The 26,400-nt window shown below is 47.3% G+C and overlaps 3 protein-coding genes and 1 long non-coding RNA gene across 8 annotated transcripts in view; 1 reads left to right on the top strand and 3 right to left on the bottom strand.

The window, feature by feature from the left end:
* BUD13 (BUD13 homolog) overlaps window positions 1-10,824 on the bottom strand; it is a 35,789-nt gene extending 24,965 nt beyond the window's left edge. The window contains exons 1-6 of one of the 4 annotated variants that reach the window (XM_044919354.1): window positions 10,670-10,824; window positions 8,662-8,755; window positions 4,364-4,448; window positions 1,462-1,805; window positions 1,011-1,422; window positions 31-46 (exon numbers count right to left, since the gene is read on the bottom strand). In XM_044919354.1, coding sequence (XP_044775289.1) covers window positions 31-46; window positions 1,011-1,422; window positions 1,462-1,805; window positions 4,364-4,448; window positions 8,662-8,755; window positions 10,670-10,812 — 1,094 coding nt within the window. In that variant the 5' untranslated portion in view covers window positions 10,813-10,824. Of the gene's footprint in view, window positions 1-30; window positions 47-1,010; window positions 1,806-4,363; window positions 4,449-8,661; window positions 8,756-9,749; window positions 9,833-10,669 lie in introns of those variants that run through there. The other 3 variants (XM_021696361.2, XM_044919355.1, XM_021696362.2) reach the window with 3 other exon arrangements.
* On the top strand, window positions 10,709-14,820 carry LOC110586181. Its single transcript, XR_002480674.1, has 3 exons — window positions 10,709-10,997; window positions 11,685-11,785; window positions 14,729-14,820. It is a non-coding gene; the product is annotated as an uncharacterized LOC110586181 (long non-coding RNA).
* Window positions 12,593-21,633, bottom strand: ZPR1 (ZPR1 zinc finger). 2 transcript variants are annotated; one of them, XM_021696363.1, is made up of 14 exons: window positions 21,427-21,633; window positions 21,109-21,270; window positions 20,618-20,708; window positions 19,956-20,026; window positions 19,210-19,296; window positions 18,930-19,052; window positions 18,293-18,343; window positions 18,067-18,133; window positions 17,593-17,663; window positions 16,775-16,864; window positions 16,182-16,292; window positions 15,440-15,526; window positions 14,239-14,304; window positions 12,593-13,549 (listed from the first exon to the last, which is right to left on the bottom strand). In XM_021696363.1, the coding sequence occupies exons 1-14, from the start codon at window positions 21,595-21,597 to the stop codon at window positions 13,415-13,417; spliced, it is 1,383 nt and encodes a 460-aa protein (XP_021552038.1). In that variant the 5' UTR covers window positions 21,598-21,633; the 3' UTR covers window positions 12,593-13,414. The 2 variants fall into 2 exon arrangements, with proteins under 2 accessions (XP_021552038.1, XP_044775291.1); XM_044919356.1 differs by lacking the exon at window positions 21,109-21,270.
* Window positions 21,634-22,919: 1,286 nt separating this feature from the next.
* APOA5 (apolipoprotein A5) lies at window positions 22,920-25,825 on the bottom strand. The gene is made up of 4 exons (XM_021696461.2): window positions 25,763-25,825; window positions 25,363-25,414; window positions 25,155-25,266; window positions 22,920-24,637 (listed from the first exon to the last, which is right to left on the bottom strand). The coding sequence occupies exons 2-4, from the start codon at window positions 25,400-25,402 to the stop codon at window positions 23,686-23,688; spliced, it is 1,104 nt and encodes a 367-aa protein (XP_021552136.1). The 5' UTR covers window positions 25,403-25,414; window positions 25,763-25,825; the 3' UTR covers window positions 22,920-23,685.
* Between the last annotated feature and the right edge of the window lie 575 nt (window positions 25,826-26,400).

The raw sequence follows: 26,400 nt of genomic DNA, 5'->3' as shown, positions 1-26,400 counted from the left end.
CCTGGGTGGCTCAGTCGGTTAAACATCTGCCTTCGGCTCACTAAGGCTCCCTGCTCAGCCCCATGTCAGGAGAAGTCTGCGTCTCCCTCTCCTTCTGCCCCTCCCCCCATTCATGCTCTGGGTTCTCTCTCTCTCTCAAATAAATAAAATCCTTAAAAAAAAATGAAAACAGTACCTAGGGACAAAGACTGAGTAAACAAATCTCACTGCATAGGCCTGAGTTGTAGACAGAAACATCACAAATCAACTCTCAAAAAGGTAATCTGCGATGGGTATCAACAGTCTTAAAAATATACATCCCTCTTACCCAATAAGTCAATTTCTACTTAGTTTCCTAGGAAACATACCTAGATGTACTTAAATTACCAGGAAATCTATCTAAAAAGTAGATAAGGAAATAATCCAGAATGGGGCAACAATTTATGTACACGGCTTATTTTTAAATTATAAAAGCAAAAATTTAGAAATAACCTAAAATATGCAGTATTAGGAAAATGGTTAAGCACATTTATGTAACGGAACATTAATAAAGATCATATAGACAAAGAGATGTTTTTATGACACAGGGAAGATAACGTTAAGTGAAAAAACCAGGCAAGATTATACATGCAACATGTATATACTACATAGTAAGAGCTTAACTACATAAAAAGTGAATAGAAGAAAGCCTAAAAGACCACTAGCCACAACACTAAGAGTGAATGGCTCTGAATGACAGAATTTTGTATAACCTTTCTTCTACTTCTTTACGCATTTCTATACACTCTGAAATTTCTACATCAGACATGTAGTATTTTCATATGGGGTGGGAAGAAAAAACAAAAATATGTAAAAATGTCCTCCTTGCCACGGTAAATTTTAACTCTCCTCAGCGCAACCTCTCCCCATTTCCCTACAGTTTTTAAAACTTCTCCAAAAAATACCATTCTCATTTCTAAAGACCACAAGTAAAAGGTCCAAAAGAAAGCACCTAGGGGGTAAGTCCCTCTCATGGGCAATCAAATGCTTACCTTTAGAATCATGCTTATGGGATTTTGCTTGCTTTTTTCGTGGAGGAGAGAGGTCGGAGTCATACTCATACTTGCTGTTCTTTGGGAGTGATGCATGAGATGGTCCCGGCCCCTTCCAGTGTGGAGAAATTTTGCTAGAGGCTCTTTCTGGGGCTTTACTGCTTTTGGTTCTGGGCAATGAATGAGGGACATTAGCAGCCAAATCAGGGGAGTCATGACGGGCCCTCCTGAGCTGTGATGTGTCCAAGGAGTCAAGAGTCCTTCTAGGTTGAGATGTGTCAGGGGAGCTATTTCGGGCCCTTCTGGGAACAGAGCTATTTGAGGAATTGTGATGGGCCCTCCTAGGAAGAGATGGATCTGGTGTGTTGTGATGGGCTTTCCTAGAAGACACACCTGAAGAGTGACGATGAGGCTTCCTGAGGGGAGAAGGATCCAGAGAAGTATGACAGGCCCTCCTGGGAGGAGATGGGTCTGGGGTGTCATGACGGACCCTCCTTGGGGGAGAGGAATCTGGGGTATCATGACGGACCCTCCTGCGAGGAGATGAATCTGGGGTGTCATGACGGACCCTCCTGGGGGGAGATGAATCCGGGGTGTCGTGACGGACCCTCCTGGGGGGAGATGAATCCAGGGTGTCGTGACGGACCCTCCTGGGGGGAGATGAATCCGGGGTGTCGTGACGGCCCCTCCTGGGGGGTGACGAATCTGGGGTGTCGTGACGGACCCTCCTGGGGGGAGATGAATCCGGGGAGTCATGACGGAAGTGTCTGTGTGAGGGCAGATCTTCACTGTGGCCTAAACACCAAGGGCAAAGAGTTACATCCCCACACGTGCTCTATTCACCCCTGGTACTCAAAGTTTCAAAAGATGCCCTGGCAACATACATGTCAAAACTACTCAGAAATCCCATCTGCACAGCTCTTCTGCTTAGGGGCAGTAAACCAGCACTCTTGAATACCTTAAAGATAACCTCTTGTATTTGCCTAACAAGCCATTTAAATGCATTTTTCATATTATACCTTGGGCTGGTATAATATGGTACTGTATTATACCAGCTGGGCAGGTATCCTTGTTTCACAGACACAAAAACAGAAGCTCCAAGATGAGTGATTTCTTAACGAAAGTCACAGCCACTAAGATAAAGAGATAAGCTAACACCCTGATCCTCTAGCTGTCAATCCAATGCTATTCCTAAAACCATGTCTGTGCAGAACTCCCAGAGGCTCCTACTGATATTCAGACTAGATAACACACAGTTCATATTCACTCTTCTTTGAAAAGGCAAAGTGACTAAGCCTGTGCCATATCAAAATGAAATAGTGTTAACTATTTAATCCACATCCCTGTACTCCTTACTGGGGGGAGATCACCAGATAAAAAGAGGGATCAGCATTTCCTAATCACCTACTACAAGCCAGTGGTTTATAGAGATTCCCACACTTAATTCTCACAACAAGCCTGAAAGACAAATATTGTTATCTCCATTTTATAGATGAAGAAGTTGATACTGAGAAAGATTAAGCCATACTGCTAATATGTGGTGGAGTAGTGGGGGATCCAGTCCAGATCCATCAGACTCCAGAGTCCATGTGCAATCTTTTAAAATAGGTAGTTGAGGAAAGAGTTTGAAACTTCCAGTTTTCAAAGGTCTAAGAGAATGAAATGTTTACAGCAACTCAGGACATTTCCAAAATCCAGTTTCTCCTCTCCCTCTGCTTCTTGTCATTGAGCTCCATGGCCCCAATACAAATAAATGCTGGGTAGGGCCCAATGAGTAATTGCTAAGTGGATGAATTAAACCAAGTCAACTCCTTTACTTTGGAGAACAGTCCTATCTGACTGGAATCACCACTCACAGAAGAGTACTGATATCTGTGGGAGACCTGACAGCAAATCTAATCCATGCCACTGATAAATTACATGATATTTATAAAAAGGAAGTAAGGATCAAAGACCAGTGAGGATATTTCCAGTGACAAATGGGGATGGAGCAGTGAAAGTGAAGAAAAAGAATTATCTGGTGGGAGGGGGGCAAGGGGGTGCGGGCAGTTTGGTATCACTTCCTAGACCTGTAATATGGAGACCAGAAGATTCTCTCTGAAAAAAGGACTATGGAAAAGACTGGAAACACAACCACAGATAAGGCAGAAAATAGTAAGAGTAAACAAGATTCTGATAAAAGAGTACATACTGATAATAAACTTTTTATTCATAAAACATAACAATAATGTACTGAAAAGTTAACTGAGGCAATAGCGATCACTAACCTATAGCCAACTGTCACTGTCACTTTGGTTATGCATTTTTTTCTTATCAGAATTGTAGGGTAATTAACATAAGCAAAAAGTGTAACACAGAAAGAACAAATCCTGTTTAGGAGTTAATTCTTCTACCCTTCATGTATGAAAAAGGAACATGTGTCAAGAGTAAACTGGAGTTAAATGGCTATCCAGAAGATCCCTGTTTATGCCAGGCAGGGGAAAAACCAAGACAAATAAGAATATGGCTTGTCTAGGGGCGCCTGGGTGGCTCAGTCATTAAGTGTCTGCCTTCGGCTCAGGTCGTGATCCCTGGGTCCTGGGATCGAGTCCCACGTTGGGCTCTCATGCTCAGTGGAAGCCTGCTTCTCCCTCTCCCACTCCCCCTGCTTTTGTTCCCTCTCTCGCTGTGTCATTTTATTTATTTGACAAAGAGAGAAGCAGGGGCAGAGGGAGAGGGAGAAGCAGGCTTCCCGCTGAGCAGGGAGGCCGATGCGGGGCTCGATCCCAGGACCCAGGGATCATGACCCGAGCCGAAGGCATACACTTAATGACTGAGCCACCCAGGCGCCCCTAAATAAATAAAATCTTAAAAAAAAAAAAAAGAACAGGGCTTGTCTCTGCTCAAACGTGACAAACAAATGCCCTTCATCCAATCCTCAAAAACAAAAAATTTTTAAAAAGGGAGTTAAATTATTAGCCTAGGGAGAGGGTATAGAGTGGGCAAGTGGAGGATAATGCATTGCAAAATACCAATATTTAAAGGAAGAACAAAGAAAGATTTACTCCTCCAAAGCCCTGTCTATGTATTAAGTGCCCCTCTATTTGGGCTTGAGGAGAGTGGTTACTGCAAGGTCCCCAAATAAGTCACTTCCTGACTTCAGTAACCCTAAGAGAAAATGGGATACTTGGCCTCTTCAGTTCCCATGTCTTGCTACCTCTGAAGAAGTTCTGAATTCTTTTTCACACTGTATTTTTCAGGATCAAGGACACACTAAAACAAACTATGCATTTCTCTAAAAGAAAAGTATAGAGAAGAAAAAAAGGCCTCCCCTATACATGGGAAATTTAGATTTATCCATTGTTGAAACTAACCTCCCAGGAGCTTCCATTTGGCACTAGAACGAAAGGCTTCCATCTGCTTTACCTCTTCCGGCCGCTCATCCACGAACTCAGCCACCTGTCGGAGTAAGGACACTTGTGTTGAGAAAATCCACAGGATCCGGGCAAGGAGCACTGTTTTTTCAAGAACCTAAAGCTATGACCATTCCCATTCCTAATGTACATGGCACACGCAAGTCCAAAATGGCCATGAAGAAGCATGTGGAAACATGTAGTGGTCCTCAGTTCTGTTTGCCCCATGAGATGTTTATCTGATTGTCCCTGGATAGTTTAATTATAGATCTTTCTCTGACTAATCAATTTTCCTCCAAAGGTGAATTTCTTCATTACAAACCTTCTTTATCAATCCGCCAGGTACACAACTGCCACGGATAAGCTAAAAGCTAAATTCCTTTTACCTTTTTACTTTTACATTCAGAGTGAAAATACAGGCAGGCTCCCTGTCATGCCTATCACTCCTCAAGGGCTTCAGGCTCATTATGAAACCTCTGTTGTTACAGGTAATCACAATGATAGGTTTTCTTAAATCCAACCAAAAGAAGTCATTAAGAAGTACACAGAATCACAGAATCTTTAAGGGATAAAAACACATTTCATATCATCCAAATTCCCAAACAAATCTGGAATCGTCTTGTATCCTTGATAAATTATCACTCACCCACTCCCTCCCTGACAGGGAACCAATTTACTGGCAGTGAACTCATTATGTTACAAGATAGTCCACTGTATTTGGGGGCAGTGCTAGAAAGTCTTTAGTTTTTTTGTTTTTTGTTTTTTTTAAAGATTTTATTTATTTGACAGAGAGAGATACAGCGAGAGGAGGAACACAAGCAGGGGGAGCGGGAGAGGGAGAGCAGGCTTTCCCGCAGAGCAAGGAGCCCGATGCCGGGCCCGATCCCAGGACCCTGGGACCATGACCTGAGCCGAAGGCAGACGCTCAACGACTGAGCCACCCAGGCGCCCCAGAAAGTCTTTAGTTTTATTGGACCTGTACCTACCCTCCTATAGCTTCTTTCCATTAACTCTAGTTCTGACTCCAGTGCAATTGATCCTCTTTCCACATAACAGACTTTCAAAAACAACTGGCATAATAAATTCTAGTTACAGAGTAGGAACCACATGCCAGGCACTGTGTTTGGGCTTTATTTACATTATCTCACTCAATCCTCAAAACAGCCCTCCAAAGAAAGGTTCAACACTAATAAAGAACAAACTATGACTCAGAGAAGTTAAATAGATTTCTCAATGTCACAAGCTAGCAAGTGGCAGAACTGTAATCCAAACCCAGGTCATAATTCACCTCTATTTTTCTGTTCCCAAGAGCCTACCATCATTCCTCAAGTAACCTAGTTTTGAGACAGAAAAGCACAGGCTTGAATTCAAGCAAGATAAACTGAGATCTAAATCACCAGCTCTGCCACTTAATACTTGTGTAGCCTTTGGCAAATTATTTTCTCTAAACTTCAATTTCCTCATTTGTGGAAGGAGGACTCAAGGTTCTATGAGGATTCAACGAGATAAATCATGTAAGCTAAGCAGCTTGGTACATGGTAAATGTTCAATAAATTATACCCATTATTCCTGTGCTGCCACTGGTATTGTGCTGTTCTAATTATTTTGCCATCATTACTGGTGGTGGTGGTGGTCTTGCAGTGACATTTGAATTCAATAATCAAGATCTGCTTTAACCAGTGTAGAGAGCAGTGGGGCTAACACCTCCTTTGTTCAGGTTTTGAGGCAATCATAAGAGCAAAAGACAGTATTATAAAGGAAAATTAACAGACTTGATTATATAAAAATTAAAATTTTTAAATGTCAAAAACTTAAAAATGAAAAGACAAATAATAAAAAAATACCTATGACAGTAAAACAAGTAATATATTCTTATTTGCATAAATATCAAATAAATCAATAAAAACATTAAAAAGTCCAATTTTCTAAACAATGGAAAAAATGCCAAAAAAAATACAAATGCCCAATAAACATATGAAAAAAAACTATTCACTATTTTTCAAAGAAACTGGATACCACTGTTCACCTGCCAAACCGACCCAGGTTTGAACCTATTGCTTTTGTTGTTGTAAATAATTCTCTAGTATTGATGAAGAAATGGGAAAAATGGCATTCTCAAACAACTCTAGGGAGAGTATAAATTGGTACCACCTTTGGAAAGCAATATGGGAATACAGCTCAAAAGGACCGTACTTTCTAACCTATTAATTTCATTTGATAGGAATAAAGAAATAAACAGATTTCCACAATGATTTCTCTACAAGATGTTTTTCAAAGCATTATATTTTAAAACAGAAAACCACCCATACATACAGTAAAAGGACAGGTTAAATTAATATATATAATGAATTACCGCTGCAACCATTAAAAGTCATGTCCTCAAAGAGTATTTTAAAATCTTACTAAAGTAGTCACAACATATTATTAAATGAAAGAGCAGGTTCCAAAACCATATGTTCAGTATGATCCCGATTATATTTAAAAAATAAGTAAAATACAAGTATGTATAATCTACAAATTAAAGACATATGCCTCCAAATGTTAGCAGTTATTACCTCTGGACAGTCACAGGGTAAGTGATTATTATATTTTTTTCAAAATTTTAAACCCTGTAATTCCCAAATATTCTACAATAAATATGTATTGCTTTTATAACATAAAAAAAACAAATGTTGTAAACATTAATTAGGTTAAGTGACTGGATCTGACTCAAATTAATTGGCCCCTTAGGATCACTATTTCCCTTCTTCCTTTTTTTTTTTTTTTAAGATTTTATTTAGTTGGGAGAGAGCAAGAGAGACAGCACACAAGCAGGAGCAGAGGGAGAGGAAGAGAGAGAAGCAGACTCCCTTGCTGAGCAGGGAGCACTACGCAGGGCTAGAACCCAGGACCCTGGGGTCATGACCTGAGCTAAAAGCAGATGCTTAACTGACTGAGCCACCCAGGTGCCCCCCCGCCCTTTTTTTAAAGTAATCTCTAAACCCAATGTGGGGCTCAAACCCAACCCCGAGATCAAGAGCCTCATGATCCACCGACTTAGCCAGCCAGGCGCCCCACTATTTCCCTTCTAATTACTAATAAACTTTCTCTTAAAAGATGTACCATAGGGGCGCCTGAGTGGCTCAGTCAGTTAAGCAGCTGCCTTCGGCTCAGGTCATGATCCCAAGGTCCTGGGATCGAGCCCCATGTCCAGGTCCCTGCACGGCGGGGAGTCTGCTTCTCCCTCTCCCTCTGCCTGCTGCTCTGCCTACTTGTGCTCTCTCTCTCTCTGTGTCAAATAAATAAATAAAATCTTAAAAAAAAAAAAAGATGTACTACAGAATATGCTGGGGACTAACATTGAATATACTCATCTGGAATTCATTTTTACCACCTTTTAGTGCAATACAGCCTATCAACAGCTCTCCTTTTCACCATATTTCTCAGCAAGGTTTCCATGACAGAACCAATGCAAGATTATTTGCCTGTGCTTTTGCTCACTTGGTTCTTACTGGTCCTTCAAAACTCAGTTCGGGTATTTACATCCTTAATAGAATTTCCCAGTGCGGGGCACCTGGGTGGCTCAGTGGGCTCAGGTCATGATGCCATGGTCCTGGGTTGGGTCCTGTCGTAGAGCTCCCTGCTCAGCTGGGAGTCTGTTCTCCCTCTCCCTCTGCCCTCATCCCTGCCCCGACTTATGTGTGTGTGTTCTCTCTCTCTCAAATAAATAAATAAAATCTTTAAAAAAAAATTTCCCAGTGGATTAAAAAAACGTGCTACCTCCCCAGTGCTCTAAGAGTACTCGGTACATGTGTGAAATGTCTCTCCACCATTTATCACAGTGTTGAAATTTGAAATTCAGTCTCCCATTTAGGGTATGGTCTCTAAAGTACAGACACTAGGTTTTATTAACCTACATATCTACAGTACTTAAACAAAAGTATACAATTTTAGACCGGTTGAATCAATGAATAAAAGGAACAAATAAAAAGTTTCCTTTAATTGAAGCTGAACATTGTTTTTAAGGTACATATCAATAAACTGAACCATGGCTAATTGTAAACATTACAATTAGAAGTCCTGTCTCTCTGGGACTAGTTCCCATTTCTAGGCTAATGAGGCCCTCCATAAACAAAGAAAACAGTCTATAGGCATCATCAAAGAAGACTACTTCAAAACAGCTCTTTGAAAAGTGTCACTGCCCTCAACATATATGTATAAATCTACCCTGTACTGGGAATCAAGATTGAGAAGTCCTCACAGCCTCAAAAGATACATACCACAGGCAAATCTCCATCATCATCTTCTTCCTCCTTTTCCGGTTTAGTGGTGGAAATAGATGTCCAGCTCACATCATCATCCACAATCCGCATTCTAAATGTGAAAAATAAATAGATAAAAAAGGAAGAACCATTCCTGGATAACAGACTACAAACACTTTATCTATGGATTTTAGGATAAAGCTCAAAATCCTACAAGATTCTACAAGGTCCAGTCTTTGCCTATAAGGCGAACTTCATCACCTTGTACCACTGCCTCCACAGTTCACTACCTTGCTGGCCATCTTTTGGTGTCTGGAATGAGCAAATTCCTTACCACATCAGTTTTCACATATTTAGTTCCTTCCCTCTGCCTGACCTACTCTTCTTTCTTTAATGGGAAACTCTTAAGATTCTTAAGAGTCCTAGCTTATATTTAACTTCCTTGAGCTTCTCCCCTTACCTCCCTCAACCCCTGTCATGCATGCATGGGATACTTTCATTGTATTATTCACAAAGAAAATAAATCAATTGGTTGTGTAATTAGATGTGTAAAGCCTGTATGCCCATTTAACTACAAGGTCCACCAGAATAGGGATTATGCCTTCTCATTCACAGTGATATCCTCAACACCCTGAAGTAACTGGCATAAGAAGTACGTATTCAATAAATATTTGTTACATAAACTATGGATGAGTCCAAATAATTAACAATGACTGCCCTGATGTGAATAGTTGAAAAACCATTATCACTTTATACATCTCTAATCATAACCATAAAGTGATATCATTATTACTCTCATTTTAAAGATGTGGCAACAGTCTTAGATGAAATATCTTGCCCAAGGCCACACAGCCCACAAAGTGGCACAGCTAAGACTCAAACTCTGACCAGCATTACTCCAAAGCTCAAGCTATTTTCACTACATGGCACTGTCTCCAAAGAATCTACACAAGTTGAAGGGCAGGAAGACAGAAAGCAAGAATAGGCAAGAACCAAACCAGGAAAGGAAATGGCTTTGTTCTTTGAAACTGGGGGTATAGTTCCCTAGCGCTGCCTAACAAAGTACCACAAACTGCGGGGCTTACAACAGAAATATATTCTCTCACAGTTCTAGAGGCTTCAAGTCTGAAATCCAGGCGTCTGCAAGGCAATGCCCGCTGGGAAGGCTCTAGGAGAGGATATTTCCTTGACTCTTCCAATTTCTGGTAGCCCCAGGCATACTCTGGCTAGTGGCAGCGGAAATCCAGTCCAGTCTCAGCCTCCGTCTTCACATGGTGGTTCTTCCCCAATGTCTGTTTGTGTCCAAATTTCCCTCCTCTTAAAAGGACACCAGTCATATTGGATTTAGCGCCCATCCCAATCCACTGTGACCGCATCTTAACTAATTATATCTGCAAAGGCACTATTTCCAAAGAAAGTCACATTCTGAGGTTCTGGGTGGACATGAATGGTGAGAGGGGCACTATTCAACCCAGTACACTGGGCTACAAAGTTTTCTCATTCGAAAAACGGGGATAACACCACCACCAACTTCGTGGTAGTAGTATGAAGCTTAAAATCATGCACGTCTGAAGTACTTAGAACGGCATCTGATACATGACAAGAACTACAAATATTGGTTATTATTGTTAACAGCATCACTATTAAGAGTAACAGGAAGTAAGCACAGGTCTCTGTCTTAGGACCAGAGTCCCTAGGATTGCTGAACCCCAAAGACAGGTTCTGGGCCCTAAATATCCAAACACGGAGGCTTTGGGTGAGCTCCATTATTCTCAGGGCACGACAGTCATTCTCTACGGGAGAGGACGGAAGCTACAAAGGCGGGAAAAGAGTAATGAAAGTTAGAGCCGGCTTGAGAAGGCGAAGATATGGCCTAGGGGCGCGGGGCGCCTGAGCCGGGCTCCAGACGAGCCCCGCGAGGAGCCGGGCGGGCGGCGCGGAGAGCGGAAGCGCCGGCCGAGGGCGGAGCTGGGGAGGAGAGGGGCGGCGAGCCGCCGCAGGCCCCGCCCCGCCAGAACCAACTCACCCCTTCCCGCCGGCCCCGCCGGGCTTCGGCCGCTTTCTGCGACGCTTGCGACCGGAGTCAGGGCCCCCGTCGACGCCGGCACCTGCCCCAGACAAGTAACGCTTCAGATACTCGGCCTTGGAGAGCGGCGGAGCTGCCGCCATGGCAGCGGTGAGGGCGGGGAGACGGCTCGGCGCTGGGGACAAAATTCTTGAACGCGAAACGCACGGCGGGGACCCGGAGAGGCGGGGCCCCGGAGAGGCGGGGCCGGGACCGGAAGTGGCAAAGAGCGGTGGGAACTGCCCCGGGCCGACAGGAGCGCGCTTTTGCAGGCTCACGAGGAGTGCGCGTACGTCCTGTGCCCACTGCGCGTCCCTCTGCCGGCCCAAACACGTTTTGTGTTTGTCCATCTATCTACCCCTCCAGCTTATGATGCAGCTCCAGAAGCACCAATGTCGTCAAGAACGTGGGTTCTGGAGCGACAGTGTGTCTAAGCTTGAGTCCGGGCTCGAAAGTTCCTACCTGTAGGACCTTGGGCAAGTTATTTAACAAACTGGGGAGTATAATGGTACCTAACTCAATGCTTGCGAGGAATGATACTTTTACTGTGTGAAGTGCTTAGAACAGCGTCTGGCGCACAGTATATACCAGTTATTTGTATTCGTATGTGTTTAGGTTGGGGGGTAGAAACTGCTCTAATAGGCTAAGTACCATTCAAGAGAGGAAATCAGGAATTGCAAACCCAATGTAATTACTATGAAAAAATAGGTTTCTAGCCTGTGAACTTCCCCACGTTTGATGGAATAGGTAGCCCCTAGCTACCTTTTGCCTAGGATCTTTCCAATGAAAAGGACCTGGCTCTATTTTCAAAAAACAGGGAAGCAAGAGAGGTTGAATTCTAATTCTCAAGTTTTGGAGGGCGGGGAGGCGGAGGGCAGAGACACTACTTTTCTTCTTGTGAACATGAAGAGTTTTACGTGAATTACCTCATTTAACTATTAAAATTCTCAAGTGCTTTTATTATCGTGTTTTACAGATGAGAAAACCAAAGCTTGGAGAGGTTAAGGAAGTCGCCCAACTTCACACAGCCAAAACGGGACCCTTGGAGGCAGAAGCTAGCAAAGTGAAGTTCAAGAGGTAAAAACGAAGTTTGTGAAATAAAATATTAGATCGAATATGTCCCGTATCTCAACATGTTACATTTTTGCCACTGTTTGAAAGCATATTAGTCAAGAAGGCTTGTTACACTTTATAAATGCTCAGAATTTAATACATGCTCAAAAAATATTTATATAGCACTGGGTGTTATATGGCAAACAATGAATCATGGAACACTACATCAAAAACTAATGATGTAATGTATGGTGATTAACATAACATAATAAAAAAATAGAACAAAAAAATTTATATATATTAAAACAGGTGAGGATGTTACAGCCCTGACCCATGAACTTTCAACCTCTGGGTTATCCTGACTGGTCGAGCTCAGGCCCAGGAAGGAAAGCAGACTGGGTTGGGTCTCTGAGGGCTTGTGGGGACACTGAACTGATACAGGGCTTCACACTAGCTGGAGGGCCCCAGAGGTCCTCCAGACACAACCTGTGTTGGCTTCCAGTCCACTTTGGTGAATCTCAAACTGAACTCCAAAGCCCTGCCTCTACTACCCTGCTGTCAGCAGGCATTTGAAAACCTCATCTTTCTGCTCCAATGAACATTACCAGTACCCTCTCAGCCCCATCAACCCATCTCCTGCCCATTTGTCTTGAGTTCCACCACTCCCCTTTCAAATCAACACCCAACCTTGGCCTGACAAGACCCACGCTCAGGGGGTGCCTGGGTGGCTCAAGTCGGTTAAGCGGCTGCCTTCGGCTCAGGTCATGATCCCGGGGTCCTGGGATCAAGTCCCACGTCCCGCTCCCTGCTCAGCGGAGAGCCTGCTTCTCCCTCTCCCTGCAACTCTGCCTACTTGTGCTCGCTCTGTCAAATAAATAAACAAAATCTTAAAAAAAAAAAGACCCACGCTCAGATCCCAACCCTGTGTACCTCATAGGGTGGCACTGAGCTTTGCCCTGTACTTGTTAGCTGCATCTAATAAAGTGTAGGAACTATGGATTTGACCTCAAAAGTTCACTTTAAATTCCATGAACAAGGGCTTTATTTTGTTCAGTTCTGTGGTGTACCTGGCACAAAGTAAGCACTCAAATATCTACTGAAGGAATGAATGAAATGCCAGCTCCGATCCCCAAATTGACTACACTGGGGAAAATTTATTCAGGAGGTTGAATTCTACTAGTATGGTATCAAATAAGGACAGAGTGAATTCAGAGGCCAGTCCTGATGGAAAGCCACCACTTTAATGAGAGCTGCTTCTCCTGTGCTGGACTCCCTCCCTCAGAAGACTCTTTTCCTGTTGAAAGCCAGTATTTTATATTCCCCAGCCAACTCCCAAACTCCAGATGTAGCTGTCTTCCATCTTCAGAGTTCCAACCCTAGAGAGAGCATTATGTGGAGGGAGGGTAAAGAGGTGACAGGAAAAAAAGGGATAATGACATGCCCCATTGTTCATTTCTGGGTTTCTTCCCAGGCCAATTCAAAACCTCCAAAATACAGTCAAGTAAACAGGCTTGCACTTCCATCACAAACCGTTCACAAAACTGCCCACATCTCTCAGACCACATGGGGGCTGCGGATACCCCCAGCCTTTCCCGACAGTAATAACCCTTCAGTCTAAGCAGCACTGGAGGCTGGCTCGGGAACTACCCGTCACTACCGCTGTGGGGCCAGGCCTGTCTCATAGCCCTCTGTCTTCATGTCATTGAGCCCTAGCTCCTCGTTTTGGTCAAATGTGCGCTTATAATGCTCCACCTTCATCTGAGGATCATCTTCAGGTGCATACAAATTCTGCAAGGCCAAGGACAGACAATCAGTGCCTGTGCCAACCCAGCTACCTGCCCCCCCCACCAGCAGGTGGCTTCCAACTCCCACTTTCTCAAAAACTTAATGTTTTTTATTCTAAAGGCCTCCAATTCCCCATAGCTAGGCTCCACTGGAAAGCAGAAATAGAGCCCAAGAGAGTCCCAGGAATGGGACCGTCCAGCCCTAGGCAGAATTAGGGAACAGTCTGCCTAAAAAACTTCCTAACTGTACCTTCTTATGATAGTCTTAATCACAGAGAGACCTTAAACAGTTTTGCCTGACCAATAATAACTGCCCAATAAATGTTCAAGTTATTATAAATCACCAGAATATCTCCCCAGTCAGCTGAAAGCCTCTCCAGTTTCCTATTTCAGCCTCTGGACAAGGCACCATTTCTCCTCACTCCACAATTAGATTTTCAAAATGACAGCTCCATTGCTGGGGACAAGAGCTGGACTAGAGAGAGGAAGAGTCTAGGAGTATCTTTTTTTCCCTCTCGACACACACTTATAATCCCTCCCACCTCCCCCTATACTTCCTTATGTTTCAAATTCTAAGGTTTCTTCATAAAGAGCAGTTCATTCAGAATCAAGTCTCCAGTTTCTGGAGAAATAACACATATTCAAAGGTCAGAAAATATATCTCCGTGCACTATCAGGAAAGGTCTTCTGTACCTGAAGGTAGCTGTTTCCTGCTGGATCATTCATAATAAAGTGGGCCTTCATGTTACCCTGAAGGATCTAAAGGAGGGAGAACACAGCACATAAATTTTACATAGCTCATGGGAGGAAGGGGCTGTGTCTGCCAGACAAGGACCAACCCAATTTACATGGCAGAAACCCCAGAAGTTTCAAAAACTGTTGAAATGAGGTACCTCTCAAAGTCGAGTGAAGAAGACCTAAAATAAGGACCGTATGAAACCTACTTAAGAAGCAACCTGACATCCCCACCCCCTCTCCATTGCACACAGGCCAACAAATGCCCTTCCCCCACCCCAGCAGAAAACTGCAGGAATCCGTGGAGAAGCCCCCACCACTGCTGGCTAAGGCCTAGGGGGCGCCCGCCCAGTTGAGGGTGGAGGGAAAGGCAGCAAGGACAGGAGGTTAAGTGAACATGTTGTTATTGTAAACAGACATACACAGCCAGCTCTTTTCCCACACACAGCTCTCAGAACACCAGCAGCCAAGTCCTCCTCCTCACGCCAGGAAACAGAACACCCGCTGATGGGAATCTGAGCAGCCCAAGAGGAAAAACCTAAGGACTCTGGCACTGGGGTTACCTCCACAAAATGGCTAAGCTAAATCCCCCTACAATGAGCCCGACGTAAGATTCAGCTCCACTCCCGTGTTTCAGTCCTCTACTTTTAAATTGACAATCCACGACTATTAAGACATGTGAGCAAAGCCCCAACCTTGAAAGACAGAAAGTTAAATGGAAAAACAAAAACAAGCAAAAAAAAAACAAAACAACCCAAGCAAACAAAAACCAACTTAAAAGGAAATGGAAACTATGCAAGGAAAATAAAACATCAAAAAAAAGAAAAAACCAACATTAACATTCCCAAGAGAAAAAAAAATACCACATCCTTAAGACAACAGGATGCTATTTAGCAAAGGAAGGAGGGAGAGTACTCAAAGACCAAAAAAAAAGCTCTTGGAAAAGAAGTCAGTGGAAATGAAAAACCCAACTGAAGCTACTAGAGAAGAGACTCCCACAACATAAGGGAGAAAACCAAGAAAGAGGACATGGGATATCAGAAACCAGGGGAATCCCCAATGTTGGTTAGATGTTCAGAAGGTGGCAGGACAGGGCAGGTGGCCTCTTGCCCACTGGCACCCCAGGACCACAAGTACTGAAGGGCCAGAATCATCTCACCTGGTCTAACTTCCGGCTAAACTCCTGCAGTTTCTCCATCTGGCCAGGATTGGAACTGTCACCCAGTGTGAAAGGGTTCTTGGTCACCTGCAATAAACGGCATCCAAATTGCTAAAATACTGGCTGTTTCTTAGGTTTGACCATAAAGCTGGTGGGAAATGGCAGGAGGGTGCCCAGCCAGGGAAGCTCAGTCTCCACACCACCTTTCTGACCTAGGTAACCACTGCTAAGAGCACAGAGATTAATCTGCCAAGATGACAACTGGCAATATAAAACAAAAACTATAAAAATGTCCTTCCGGGGGAACTCTAGTTCTCATTTGAAGAAGAAATGCAAAGTAAAGTGTAATTTACAAAGACAAAATGCCTGACAACTGGGAATCAATTAAGTGAAATTATTCAAGAAAACAAATATATGGGCTAAGTCAACACACAAATATATATGCTGGGGAGTTTCAGGGGCTGGAACGACCCTCCTCCCCTCATTTTACAGTGAAATAAGTGGCTTACCCAAAAACCACAAAGTACCTACATTGTCCCAGAGGCAGGACTGGAGTTTCCATTCAGAATTTCCCATAAACTTATCTTCACAATCCAAAATACTATTTAAATCTTTCAAATCAGCTTTAAGGCAAAGAAACACCCAGTTAACAGCTCCAAAAACTAGGCCATGTGAGGCCTTCTAACCCCTTCCCCACAGCCACATTGCTGAAGCAGCCGTGCACTACACTCGGGCCACTCACCAGTTCCTGGATGTCTTTCAGTAGCCCCTCCAGTGTTGTGAACTTGCCCCCAAGGATGGCCATTCCCAGTTCAAATTCCAGCTCTGGGATTTCCACACTACACGTCTCAGACTGGGAGATGAGAGATCAAATTAAGCTTTAGATCAGGAATCTCTTCGAGAAAGCTAACCCGAATTCTCATGCCAAATTAATACCACTGCTGACAGTTTGGGGAAAAAGTCAGCTGCCCCAGTCTTCTCGGACTCTCCAGCTAAAGCTACGCTCATTCCTATCCATGTGAACCAGAGAAATGGAATCAACCTAATAAAGGGACATTCTGAGTCATGGCTCCAAGCTGCCAGATATCCTGTCATTAGAGGCCAGAGACAAGGGCCCTTACAGACACTGGAGGCAAAAGCTGCCAAGTCATCAGAGAGTTTTTGGGTCGCCTTCTGAATGTGTACTTCCTACCATGGATTAACTCTGCTATCCTGAAACCCAGGGAAGTAAGGAGGTACCCCACAACTCCAGGATATAATTTTAAAAAGACAATGGCCCCTACATGGAGATAGCCCATGTGAGGAAGACGGACACTTTCCCAAGCATGGTGTTACCTTGAGCACATCTCTGGTCAGATCTAAAGGATCTGTGATATGGAAGGTGAGCTTGGTACCCAAGGGCTCTACTGCTCCTCCAGATTTCACCTGCACAGACAACAGTAGTCAGGAACAGCAGCAGAGAAGATTCTGATCCTCACCTGGTGTCAGGGAGACCTCAGAGGATGGGCTTACACCTCCAATCAGGCCCCCTTACAGCTACCAAGGACAGAGCCTTCTAAACCAACAGTGGCAGCAGGTCACCCAAACCAGAAACGAAGAGCTGGCCAAGAGCCTGCCAAAACTTTTCCCAAATTGCCAACAAACTCTGAATTTACCTTTTTTAAAAAACTGACTCTTGTGGTTGAAAGGGACTTCCAACTGCATCCAACACGTAGATGTACCTTATAATATTCTGGGTTCAGAATTTAAACAGTGTATGCTTGAATACACTCGGGGAAAGGTAATTTACAACCCTCCAAGGCAACCCGTTCTATTTACAGAGAGATCTAGAAAGTTTTTTATTAGAGTCAAAATCCGCATCCCCACACTTCCAATGCTCTGACAGGTGAATCAAACAGAAAGTCTCAAAAAAAAGGGGGGGGGGGCACCTCCCTCTTCCATATACCAATCTTTAATGTCTTAAATGAGTTATGGTATCTCTAATTTTACTTCACTAATTCCCAGTTCCTTCAAGGGCTCCTCACCCTGCACTACATCCAAGAGAAAGACCCAGCTTCCTCCCACCTCATCCCAAAGCAGATTTAGGAAGGATCAAAGTTAAACAGGGGTTACCCTCACCTTAGTCATCTTCCCAAACAATGGAGCCCACCCACCTCATTGGTCCGATGGCCGCAGTTCTCACAGTTGGTAGCCATGATGATAACCTCCTTAAAGTGGGGGATTTCTGGAAGACGGAGGTAAAGAAATTTGCTTCCAGGAGAGCAAGACCACCTTCTGGGGAAGAACAAACCCAAACCCTAAAAGTACAGTTGCTAGTCCTAGGACTATAGGAAAGAAATCACAAGAAGCAGCCTAACTCAGATAGTCCTCCAGAAGAGGGCAAGGTTGCAACCCATGGCAATCCTTGTTCACAAATATTGGAAGACATGACTCAAGCCAAACACAGGACCCTAGAAACCAGAGCCTAATTCTCCCTTTGAACCCAAAAGCCAATGTACACAGTCTCATCAAAGGCAACACCTTCCTCATCACTGCGCTTTCCTTGAAGTGAGTACTCCGCAGCCTGCGGAGTTAATCTTCATGCCCGAGTCAGATGAAGAGTAACCCAACTGCCTGACAAAAGATACGAACTAGCTTCATGTTGGTCTGAGCTGGAGCACTGCATTCTGGACAGTTTGTGTTGAACTGCAGCACCTGGAACACAACATGGGGACGAAGGGTGAGACCTGCTCAGGCTCCAGACATTCAGTTGGTATGCTGGTGGTTGCCTGTGTTGATGGTGAGGAAGAGAGACTGAGCAGCATCAGTCTCTGCCCACAGCTGTTCCTTATCCACAGCAGCCAACAGACTCACTTCGTTTCTGAGATCCTCCTCTTCTGGCTTCTCTTCTGGTGGTGCCTCAGCCTAGCATAGCAGAAATACAAATCATACGTTGGCACATATACCTCAGCCTCCCCAAAAGCCTGCCTTGGAGTGAGAGAAAAGACTCTGGTTTGCTTATATCAGGTTCCACCTCATGGGTTTAACAGAGAAAGTAGGAAGCAAAGCCCCAATCCAAGGAAGAACAGAGCTTAAGATAGGATCACAGCCACTGCCAACTTTTATTGTAAAGTTTATCTTAAGTCTTGGGGCACCTGGGTGGCTCAGTCATTAAGCGTCTGCCTTCGGCTCAGGTCATGATCCCAGGGTTCTGGGATCAAGCCCCGCATTGGGCTCCCTGCTCAGCGGAAAGCCTGCTTCTCCCTCTCCCATTCCCCCTGCTTGTGTTCCCTCTCTCGCTGTGTCTCTCTCTGTCCAATAAATAAATAAAATCTTTAAAAAAAAAAAAAAAAGTTTATCCTAAGTCTTGATAGGAGCTAGATGAGATGCACAAACATGCAGAGATAAGGTACACAGGGTAGCAACGACAAAGTAAGATTCCACTGATTCCAAGCAATCCAGAAAGCAAGATAATGCCAGAGCAGTCTTCTGGCTTCTTCGGTCTACTTACCTGCAGCCCCAGCATCTCTTCCTGCTGTAGAGTCCGATTATAGTGTGTGATCACGAGGGCATGATCTTTCTGGGGAGCATGGGGGTTTTCCACAAAGCTGTTCCCTGAGGGATCATCAATGATCTGACAGATGGGCGAAGAAGGAGTAATTACAACAAGAAATCACATATGATCCTCCGCCTACCATCAGACCTCTTGGGCACCACAGTGGAAAAATCCCAGACAGTCTTAAGGGTCTCTCCGCCCCTAAATCTAGCACCTAGAGTTCCTCAATACTCACCAGAGTGAAAGGAGAGGCCACTTGCTTTAGCTCTTTCAGTTTGACAATAAACTCATCAATTCTTTCAGCTATGGCTTCTTCATTTGCCTGATAGGAAAAGATAGTAAAAAGATAGTCATGGGGCTCCCCAGCCCTGGTGACAGACTTTATGCCCCTACTCCCTGTCATGTCCACGTCACTTCCATCAGAAAGTCACCACCTGTCTCAGTCTAAGTAGGAACAGAGAGACTCAGACTTCACAATAAATATAGTAAATAAGTTTGAAGTTCATGGGTTGTGCCAAATGAGCTTCATTTTCTCACCATTCAACCATTTCGGCCAGGCTCTCATGCCAGGTTAGAGACACAACAGTAAATAAACCAGAGTCCTCTCATGGGGCTCCCCAGCCAGTTAGGAAGACAAATGACTAAATATGTAATTATATTACTTCTGTCATAATAAATATATGGTACAATGGAACACTCAGGAAGTATAGATAAATCCAAGGGCATTAGGAAAGGCTCTTCAGAGATAATGTTATACTGCCGGTCTGATAGAAGGTCTGAACATACACTGGGGAAAGGGAAGTGGAAAGGATGGGAGACAGAACATGGGCAACATCCTGGCAGCGACAGCATCACCGTTGTGTCCCTCAAAAGTTCTCCAACATTCAGAGATGGCTCAGCTACACAAGAGGCTGAACACTCTCTTCAGACATAGATTGGTCATTATGCCCTGAACTGCTACAATCAGAAAATCCCACTCACCCTTCGTGCGGGCTGATCCTGCTCCAGGCCAGAGACAGCACGGCTGATCAGTCCTTCAACAGTGGTCAGAGCTAGTGAATAAGAACAAAAGACACGTGAGTCTTGACTATGCTATCAAGTGCCTGTATGACTCTGAGCAATTCACTTGGAGCTCCCTGGGCTTTGATTTCAACTATAAAATGAGGAGGCCTGGGGCGCCTGGGTGGCTCAGTTGGTTAAGCGACTGCCTTCGGCTCAGGTCGTGATCCTGGAGTCCCGGGATCGAGTCCTGCATCGGGCTCCCTGCTCAGCGGGGGGTCTGCTTCTCCCTCTGACCCTCTTCCCTCTCGTGCTCTCTGTCTCTCATTCTCTCTCTCTCAAATAAATAAATAAAATCTTAAAAAAAAAAAATAATAAAATGAGGAGGCCTGGAACAAGGCTCCATTCATCTCTAATAACAGTGATGCTAAGACTCTCTAATAAACACATTACAGCCTTACTAACACATCTACTGTCTCAAGCTGTTTTATCTAAGCTTTCTGTTTACGTTGAACCAAGGAAGGTCACAGTGATAACATGGCCAAACCCATACACTAGCCACCAGACCTGGCACCCAGGTTTTTGCAAGAAAGTAAGATTGCAGCCAGGCATGAACAGCCCAAATACCCTGACCTTATACCTACCTCCCTTCTGACTGAAAGCAGGAATTTCAAAATCCAGCTCCGGGATCCTTGTGGTGGCAGAGTCCGTTTTCACCACTTCTCTGTTCATGTCCTGGGCAGAAAGAAAAACTTTCAGTCCAGAGAGGTCAGCAGTACAGCTTCTCAGGAAATACCAGACCCAGCCTAGGAGTTTCTTTCTCTCTCCATTCCAGGGGGTACAGACTACTCCTGCCGAACAGGACACCTGTGAAGCCAGCTGCCCAAATCGTGAGAGGACTACTGAAAACAAGTACTGCTCACCTGATTCCCTCTGATAAAATGTAATGACAAAGCACTTTCACAAGCCTTATCTCACCTGAGCATCTGACAGCATCAACCCCACTTTAGGAAGGAGGAAACTGAGGCTTGGGCTTGGGGAATAAATAGGAGTATTTATTCGAGGTCGCACGAGAGCTCTGACTCCGGTCCCCAAGCCTTCTAGAGGACACGAGACTGCTCTGGGGTCCTCTCACCTCCTGGGCCCTGACGGTCAAAGTGTAGCGCACTCCCTGATCCTGGATCCTGCCGGCCGACTGGATCTCCGTGTTGCTCCAGCCACAATGCTCACAGGAAAAGGAGCTCACAATTATCTCTCTGAAGAAAGGGATCTTGGTGAGCAGGAGGCGCGTCGTGCCCTGTGGAAGCAGAAAGCAGCTAGGAAGCCCCAGTTCCCCGTCTACTGACCCCGGGGCGTGCCTCGCCTCCGGGTCCTCAACTGGGCCCACCTGGACGGGTCGCCCACCCCACTTCGGCCCAACCTCCCGCCGTCCCGGGCCGGGCCCCCGCCTTACATTGCAGTAACAGTTCATACACAGCGACTCGATCTCGGTGGGCTGCTGCTCCTCGTCCTCGGCGCTGATAGGCCGGAACAAGTGCTCGGGGGCTGGAGCCCGGGCCGCGGCGGGCGAGGGGGCGGCAGGAGCCGCCGGGGTCCCCGGCTCCACAGGCCCGCTGACCGCCATGGTCAACACGCGCAGAGCATGTCTCCACTTCCGGCTTCCGCTCCTCTCGTGGCCCCACCCCTTCCTCCGGCACTTCCACCAGCTGCCGCCCCGCCCTTTCTTAAAGAGGCCGCAGACTCTGGGCCCTGGAGAACTGTGTCTGACAAGGTTTCCGCATTGCTGGGTTTCTATGGTCCAGACTTCGAAAGCCAGCCTGATTCAAGCTTTGCCTGCACCTCAGTTCAGGCGTTACTTCCCCCAGAACGTCCTCTCAGACCCAGGGCACTGTTTCGCTTCTTCACAATAGCTCCATTCTACAGGGTTCTAACCATTGGTCCATAAATCTGACTACAAGACACTTGATGGCAAGGGGCTTGGCTTGTCCCTCGTACCCCTGAAGAGGTCCGCTCCGACCCCGGTTCAGGTTCCCATCCACTGTTGGGCCAGACATTGCTTCGGCTCTTGATCCCCCTCCCTCAGTCCCTCAAGCATTCTCTCCCTTTCTGTTCTCACTCTTTATTTCTGCCCTCATAAACAAGTGCCCAAATTCCAGCCTCAAATACACAGCCCTCATTTTTACTCCCACCCCCACATCCCCAGCACATCAAACCCCAGCTGACTCACCCCTCACAGTTTCTAACAGCAACAAAAACACCTCTTTTTGTGGTAAACTTTCCTTTCCAGTATCTCCTCTCCCTGGGCACCTCTCACCCAGTTCAGTTGCTAAATCTAGGGTGTCAGGGAAGAGATCCAGCCTGCAGGCATGATTAGGCCAGATTCATATGGGGTGCTGAGAACCCTGTGTGGGGCAGGCTGCGAGCAGAGGAAAGGGTGCTGGACAGGGTGTATTTACCCTTTCTTCTCCCTCCCCCCAACTTCACCCATCCCCAATTTCACAGTTCCTAGGGGGATCTATGAAGACCTCTGTCGCCCCCAAGTGAGTCTGTATATGGGGAATTGTGGAGTTTAAGATTTGGAGTTCTCAAGAAGAGGGTCAATCATGAGGAGGCCATTCAAAATCTGGAACCGCAGGAACAAAGGAGACAGGCCACCTCAGGAGTCTGCACTTCATGCACACTGCCCTGTGATAAGGTTGATGAGCAATGCAGGTGCAGAGGAAGGGTCTCTAAGCCAGGCCCACACCCAGGCATGACAGACAGCTGTCATCTAAGGCAGAGTCTAGCCAGAGCCAGGACCCTCTGGCAGACCTGGATTGGGAGAGGGTCCCTGAGACAGTGTTGAGGGACTGGAATGAGTGATGGGTGTGCTTTGGGGATAGCGGTGAGGCCACTGCTTTCAGACATGGCTCCAATAAGGGTCACACCAGGCAAATAATCTTCCACCATATGCCTCTATTTTATGAGACAGAAGTCTAGGCTTCAGCCAGGGAGTCAGAAGTGAGGGGTCCCAGATGGACAGGACATACAGTATGCTTCCCCCGAGGCTTTAAGGAGCCCCCACAGTTTGGAGGGCTTGGTCAGCTGTTTAGATGTAGAGCGATGTAAGGAAATGCAGGCTCTGTTCCTTCCCATCCCAACCCCCACCATTTGCACCCACCAGCATCAGAGCCAGCAGAGATATATGCACACACCTTCACACGCTCTTATCATATTTTCTTCCCTTCTCCCTTCTCTTCCCCCAACAGAAGCTGTCATGGCGGCCCTGGGGAGAAAAGAGCTCCTCTCCCATAGAGCAGCTGTAGCAGTGGCCACCAGGCGGCCAGAACTGATCAGAGTCAAGCCCCGGGAAAAAGAAGCACAGGCTTCCAGCACCATGGCAACAGGCTTGTACTGCACATAATTACCTGCACATAAAGTGCCTCTCTCCCTCCCCACTCCCACCATCCCGGAATGGAGCAACTCATGAGGATTCCCAAATGAACACGGGAAGCTGGGTTTGCAAAGCCTGGTGAGTGTAATGCATCCGGATGGGGGAATCGCAGGAGGCTGGATATGCCAGGGACAACAGTCCCTTTGGTGGCCTCGCCTATCCTGTGCTGGGCCCTCCACCCTCTGCCCAACAGGCCACTGTCAAGGACTGAGCCACGCCAGGGGCTCAGATCCTGGGCTCAGACAAGGAGCCGAGAAGTGAGCCTGGATCAGTAGACCCTCAGGGCTCTTCTAGATGGCTGAGACCACGGTCATGGAGGCTGTCGTTGATGTCCTCCCACAGGTCTTCCAGACGCGCCTGCAGCTTGCTCCGGGCCTCGCTGCTGTCAGCTTGGAGAAACTCTGGGGCGAAGGCACTGTGACCTGGAGGGGGCGGCGCCAGCTGCAGCTGGACCTCCTCGGTCTCCTGGTCAATGGCACGGGTGAAGTCGGCGATCTGCAGGAAGGTGTCGTGGCGGAAAGCCTGGAGTCGCTGGCGCACCTCCTGGGACAGCATCTGGGCGTCGGGGTTGGCCCCTTCCTCCGCGCCGCCAGCGCCGGCGCTGGCAAAAGCGCTGAGCTCCTCCCGCAGCTGGCCCAGGTTCTGCTGGATGCGCGCGTGCAGAGCCTCGGCCTTGAGCGTGAGCTTGCGCGAGAGCGTCTGCACGCAGCGGCTGAGGCGCGCGGAGCTGGCGGCGGCGTGCGGGGCCACGCTGCGGTGCAGCTCCTGCACGTGGCGCCCGATGCCGGTCACCAGGCGCTGGGCGTAGGGGTGGAAGAGCTCCCTGACGCGGCCGGTGTGCTGCACCACGCGGGTCTGCAGCTCCTGCAGCAGGCCCCGCGCCTCGTCCACGCCGCCCAGCAGCTGGGCCTTGGTGCCCTCTCCGACCACGCGCAACTGCTCCTGCAGCTCCTGAACGCGCCGCGCCACCTGCTCCATCAGCTCCACGGTGTAGGGCTTCAGCTGCCGCCGCAGGCCCTCCAGATTCCAGCCCACTTGCTGGTGCGCCTCGGCCATGTAGGGCTCCAGGCGCGCCCTCACCTCCGCCAGTTCCTCCTGCAGCTGCTGCCGCATGCCCTCCGGGTCGTGTGGGAGCCCGGGAGGCTCCCTCCCCTGCCCACTGAGAGGGCCCAGCTTTTCCAGGAACTTGTCCATATTGCTGAGGTCTTGCTCAAGGCTGTCTTTCAGGCTCCTGGGGAAGGGACAGACATCCAGACCATCGTACTGCTGGCCCCACCATCACCAGAGACATCATTCACTGATCTGGGGGAAACCAAGGATGCAGGGCGGTGGCTCTAGTCCCGGGCTCTAGTCCTAGCTGCGGGCCAACCACACAACTCCTCACACACAAGTACAAACACATGGCACGTGCAAATCCAGACCAACACTGCCCAAGGAAACACAGATGCATCTGGACTCTCATAGTGTCCTTTCATTCTGGGGGCACGGTGGGGGTCCCCTCCACGGCTCCCAGGTCCCACACCTCAGTGCGCAGGGGGCAGCAAATGAGGGTGGCGGTGGGGGTGCTGCTGTGGGCAGAGGGGGCTGCACAGCCCAGGAAGGCCAGGCATGCGGCAAAACTAGCACAAGTCTGTTCCTCTGTCCCAGTGAGGACTATGGAGGTTGAGGAATCAGAGGTCGCACACCACCCCACTGCTCTGCTCAGCTGTCTCCTCCCTGCGCCCACACCCTTTGTCCTAGCCACTCACGTGGGTTCCCATGTCAGCTTCTGCTGCTGGACCCGCGCCACCTTGCTTTTGTCCCCGCTGCTCTGGCTGAAGTAGTCCCAGAAGCCTTTCTGTGTCTGGACAGTTGCAAATGCTGTGGAGAGGGATGGGGTGGTTAGAGGCTGGGTCTCCCCCCCTCAGTCCAGCTTCCACCCACACCTCCGCGTTGAAGTCAGGGCTGGAGACCCACCTGAGAGCAGAGCCAGAGCCCAGGTCAGAACTGCAACCATGCTTGCTGTTGTCTACTCAGGAAGAAGGCGAACCGAGGCCCGGTTAAGGTGAAGAAGCAAAGGAAGGACATCTCCCAGTTTTGCCCCAGGGGGCCCTGCTCCAGGGCCAACCTGCCCAAAATCTGTTAACCTTTTCCTGAGATATGCGGAGCACAGGGCTGCCGGGGCTGATGAGGGCTGATCTAGGTGAGCATGGCTGGGAGGGACAGGGTGTTTTGGGGAGAGGGGGGCTTTTTTTTTCACCTGGATCACACATATGGAGTGTGGAGCTCAAACTGCTTTGTAGAGTTTCCCCCACCACCCTCCCGAGACCTCACGAGCAGCTCCTTCGGCCGCTTCTGCCATCACTCCCTTGCTCACCTCTCTTCCTGCCTCCCACTCTGCAACTGGGAAAGCTGAGGGATCCCAAGGGAGAAAAAGCAACTCTGCCAAAGTGCTCCAAGAGGATGTCCTTAGTTCTTAGTTCCCACCCCAAGAAGCCCAAGAGCTCTCTGCTGAGACCCCTGCAATCCCCTCCCTGAGGAATCTGACCCGCACCCCTCTACCCAGCACCCGCTCACCTGCTCAGTTCTGGGCACAAAGAGCAGACATTCGGCTTTATACTCCAGGGGCCTGGGCCTCTGGCAACAATTGCCCTGAGTAAATACCACGTGGAGGTTCAAAGAAGGCTGACCTCAGCTGCCTCCCCAAGGCTCACCTCCTGCCCTTCCCTGGCACCCAGAGGGTTAATGAGCACCCTGGTATCAGGGGGCTGCTTCAGCAGAAAGGTCCTGCCTGGAAAGATTATCAAGCAGTAATCTGAACTCCTCACCCAGTTCTCCCCAAGCCCCATGACCTTCACCCTTCCCACTGAGCAGCTGGCTGGCCCACCAACAGAGGAAAGCCTATCTGCTGAGGGCCCTGCTCTTAGCCCAGAGGCACCGTGCCCTAGCCAGACAGGGACAGGGTCCAGGGGCCAGCCTGAACCTGAGCGGCTCTTGACAGCTTCACTACAGGCC

This window comes from Neomonachus schauinslandi, chromosome 11, assembly GCF_002201575.2.
Source record: "Neomonachus schauinslandi chromosome 11, ASM220157v2, whole genome shotgun sequence".
NCBI classification, from domain to species: domain Eukaryota; kingdom Metazoa; phylum Chordata; class Mammalia; order Carnivora; family Phocidae; genus Neomonachus; species Neomonachus schauinslandi.
The sequence above is the reverse complement of the archived record's forward strand: the minus strand, read 5'-3'. Positions and strand labels throughout refer to the sequence as shown.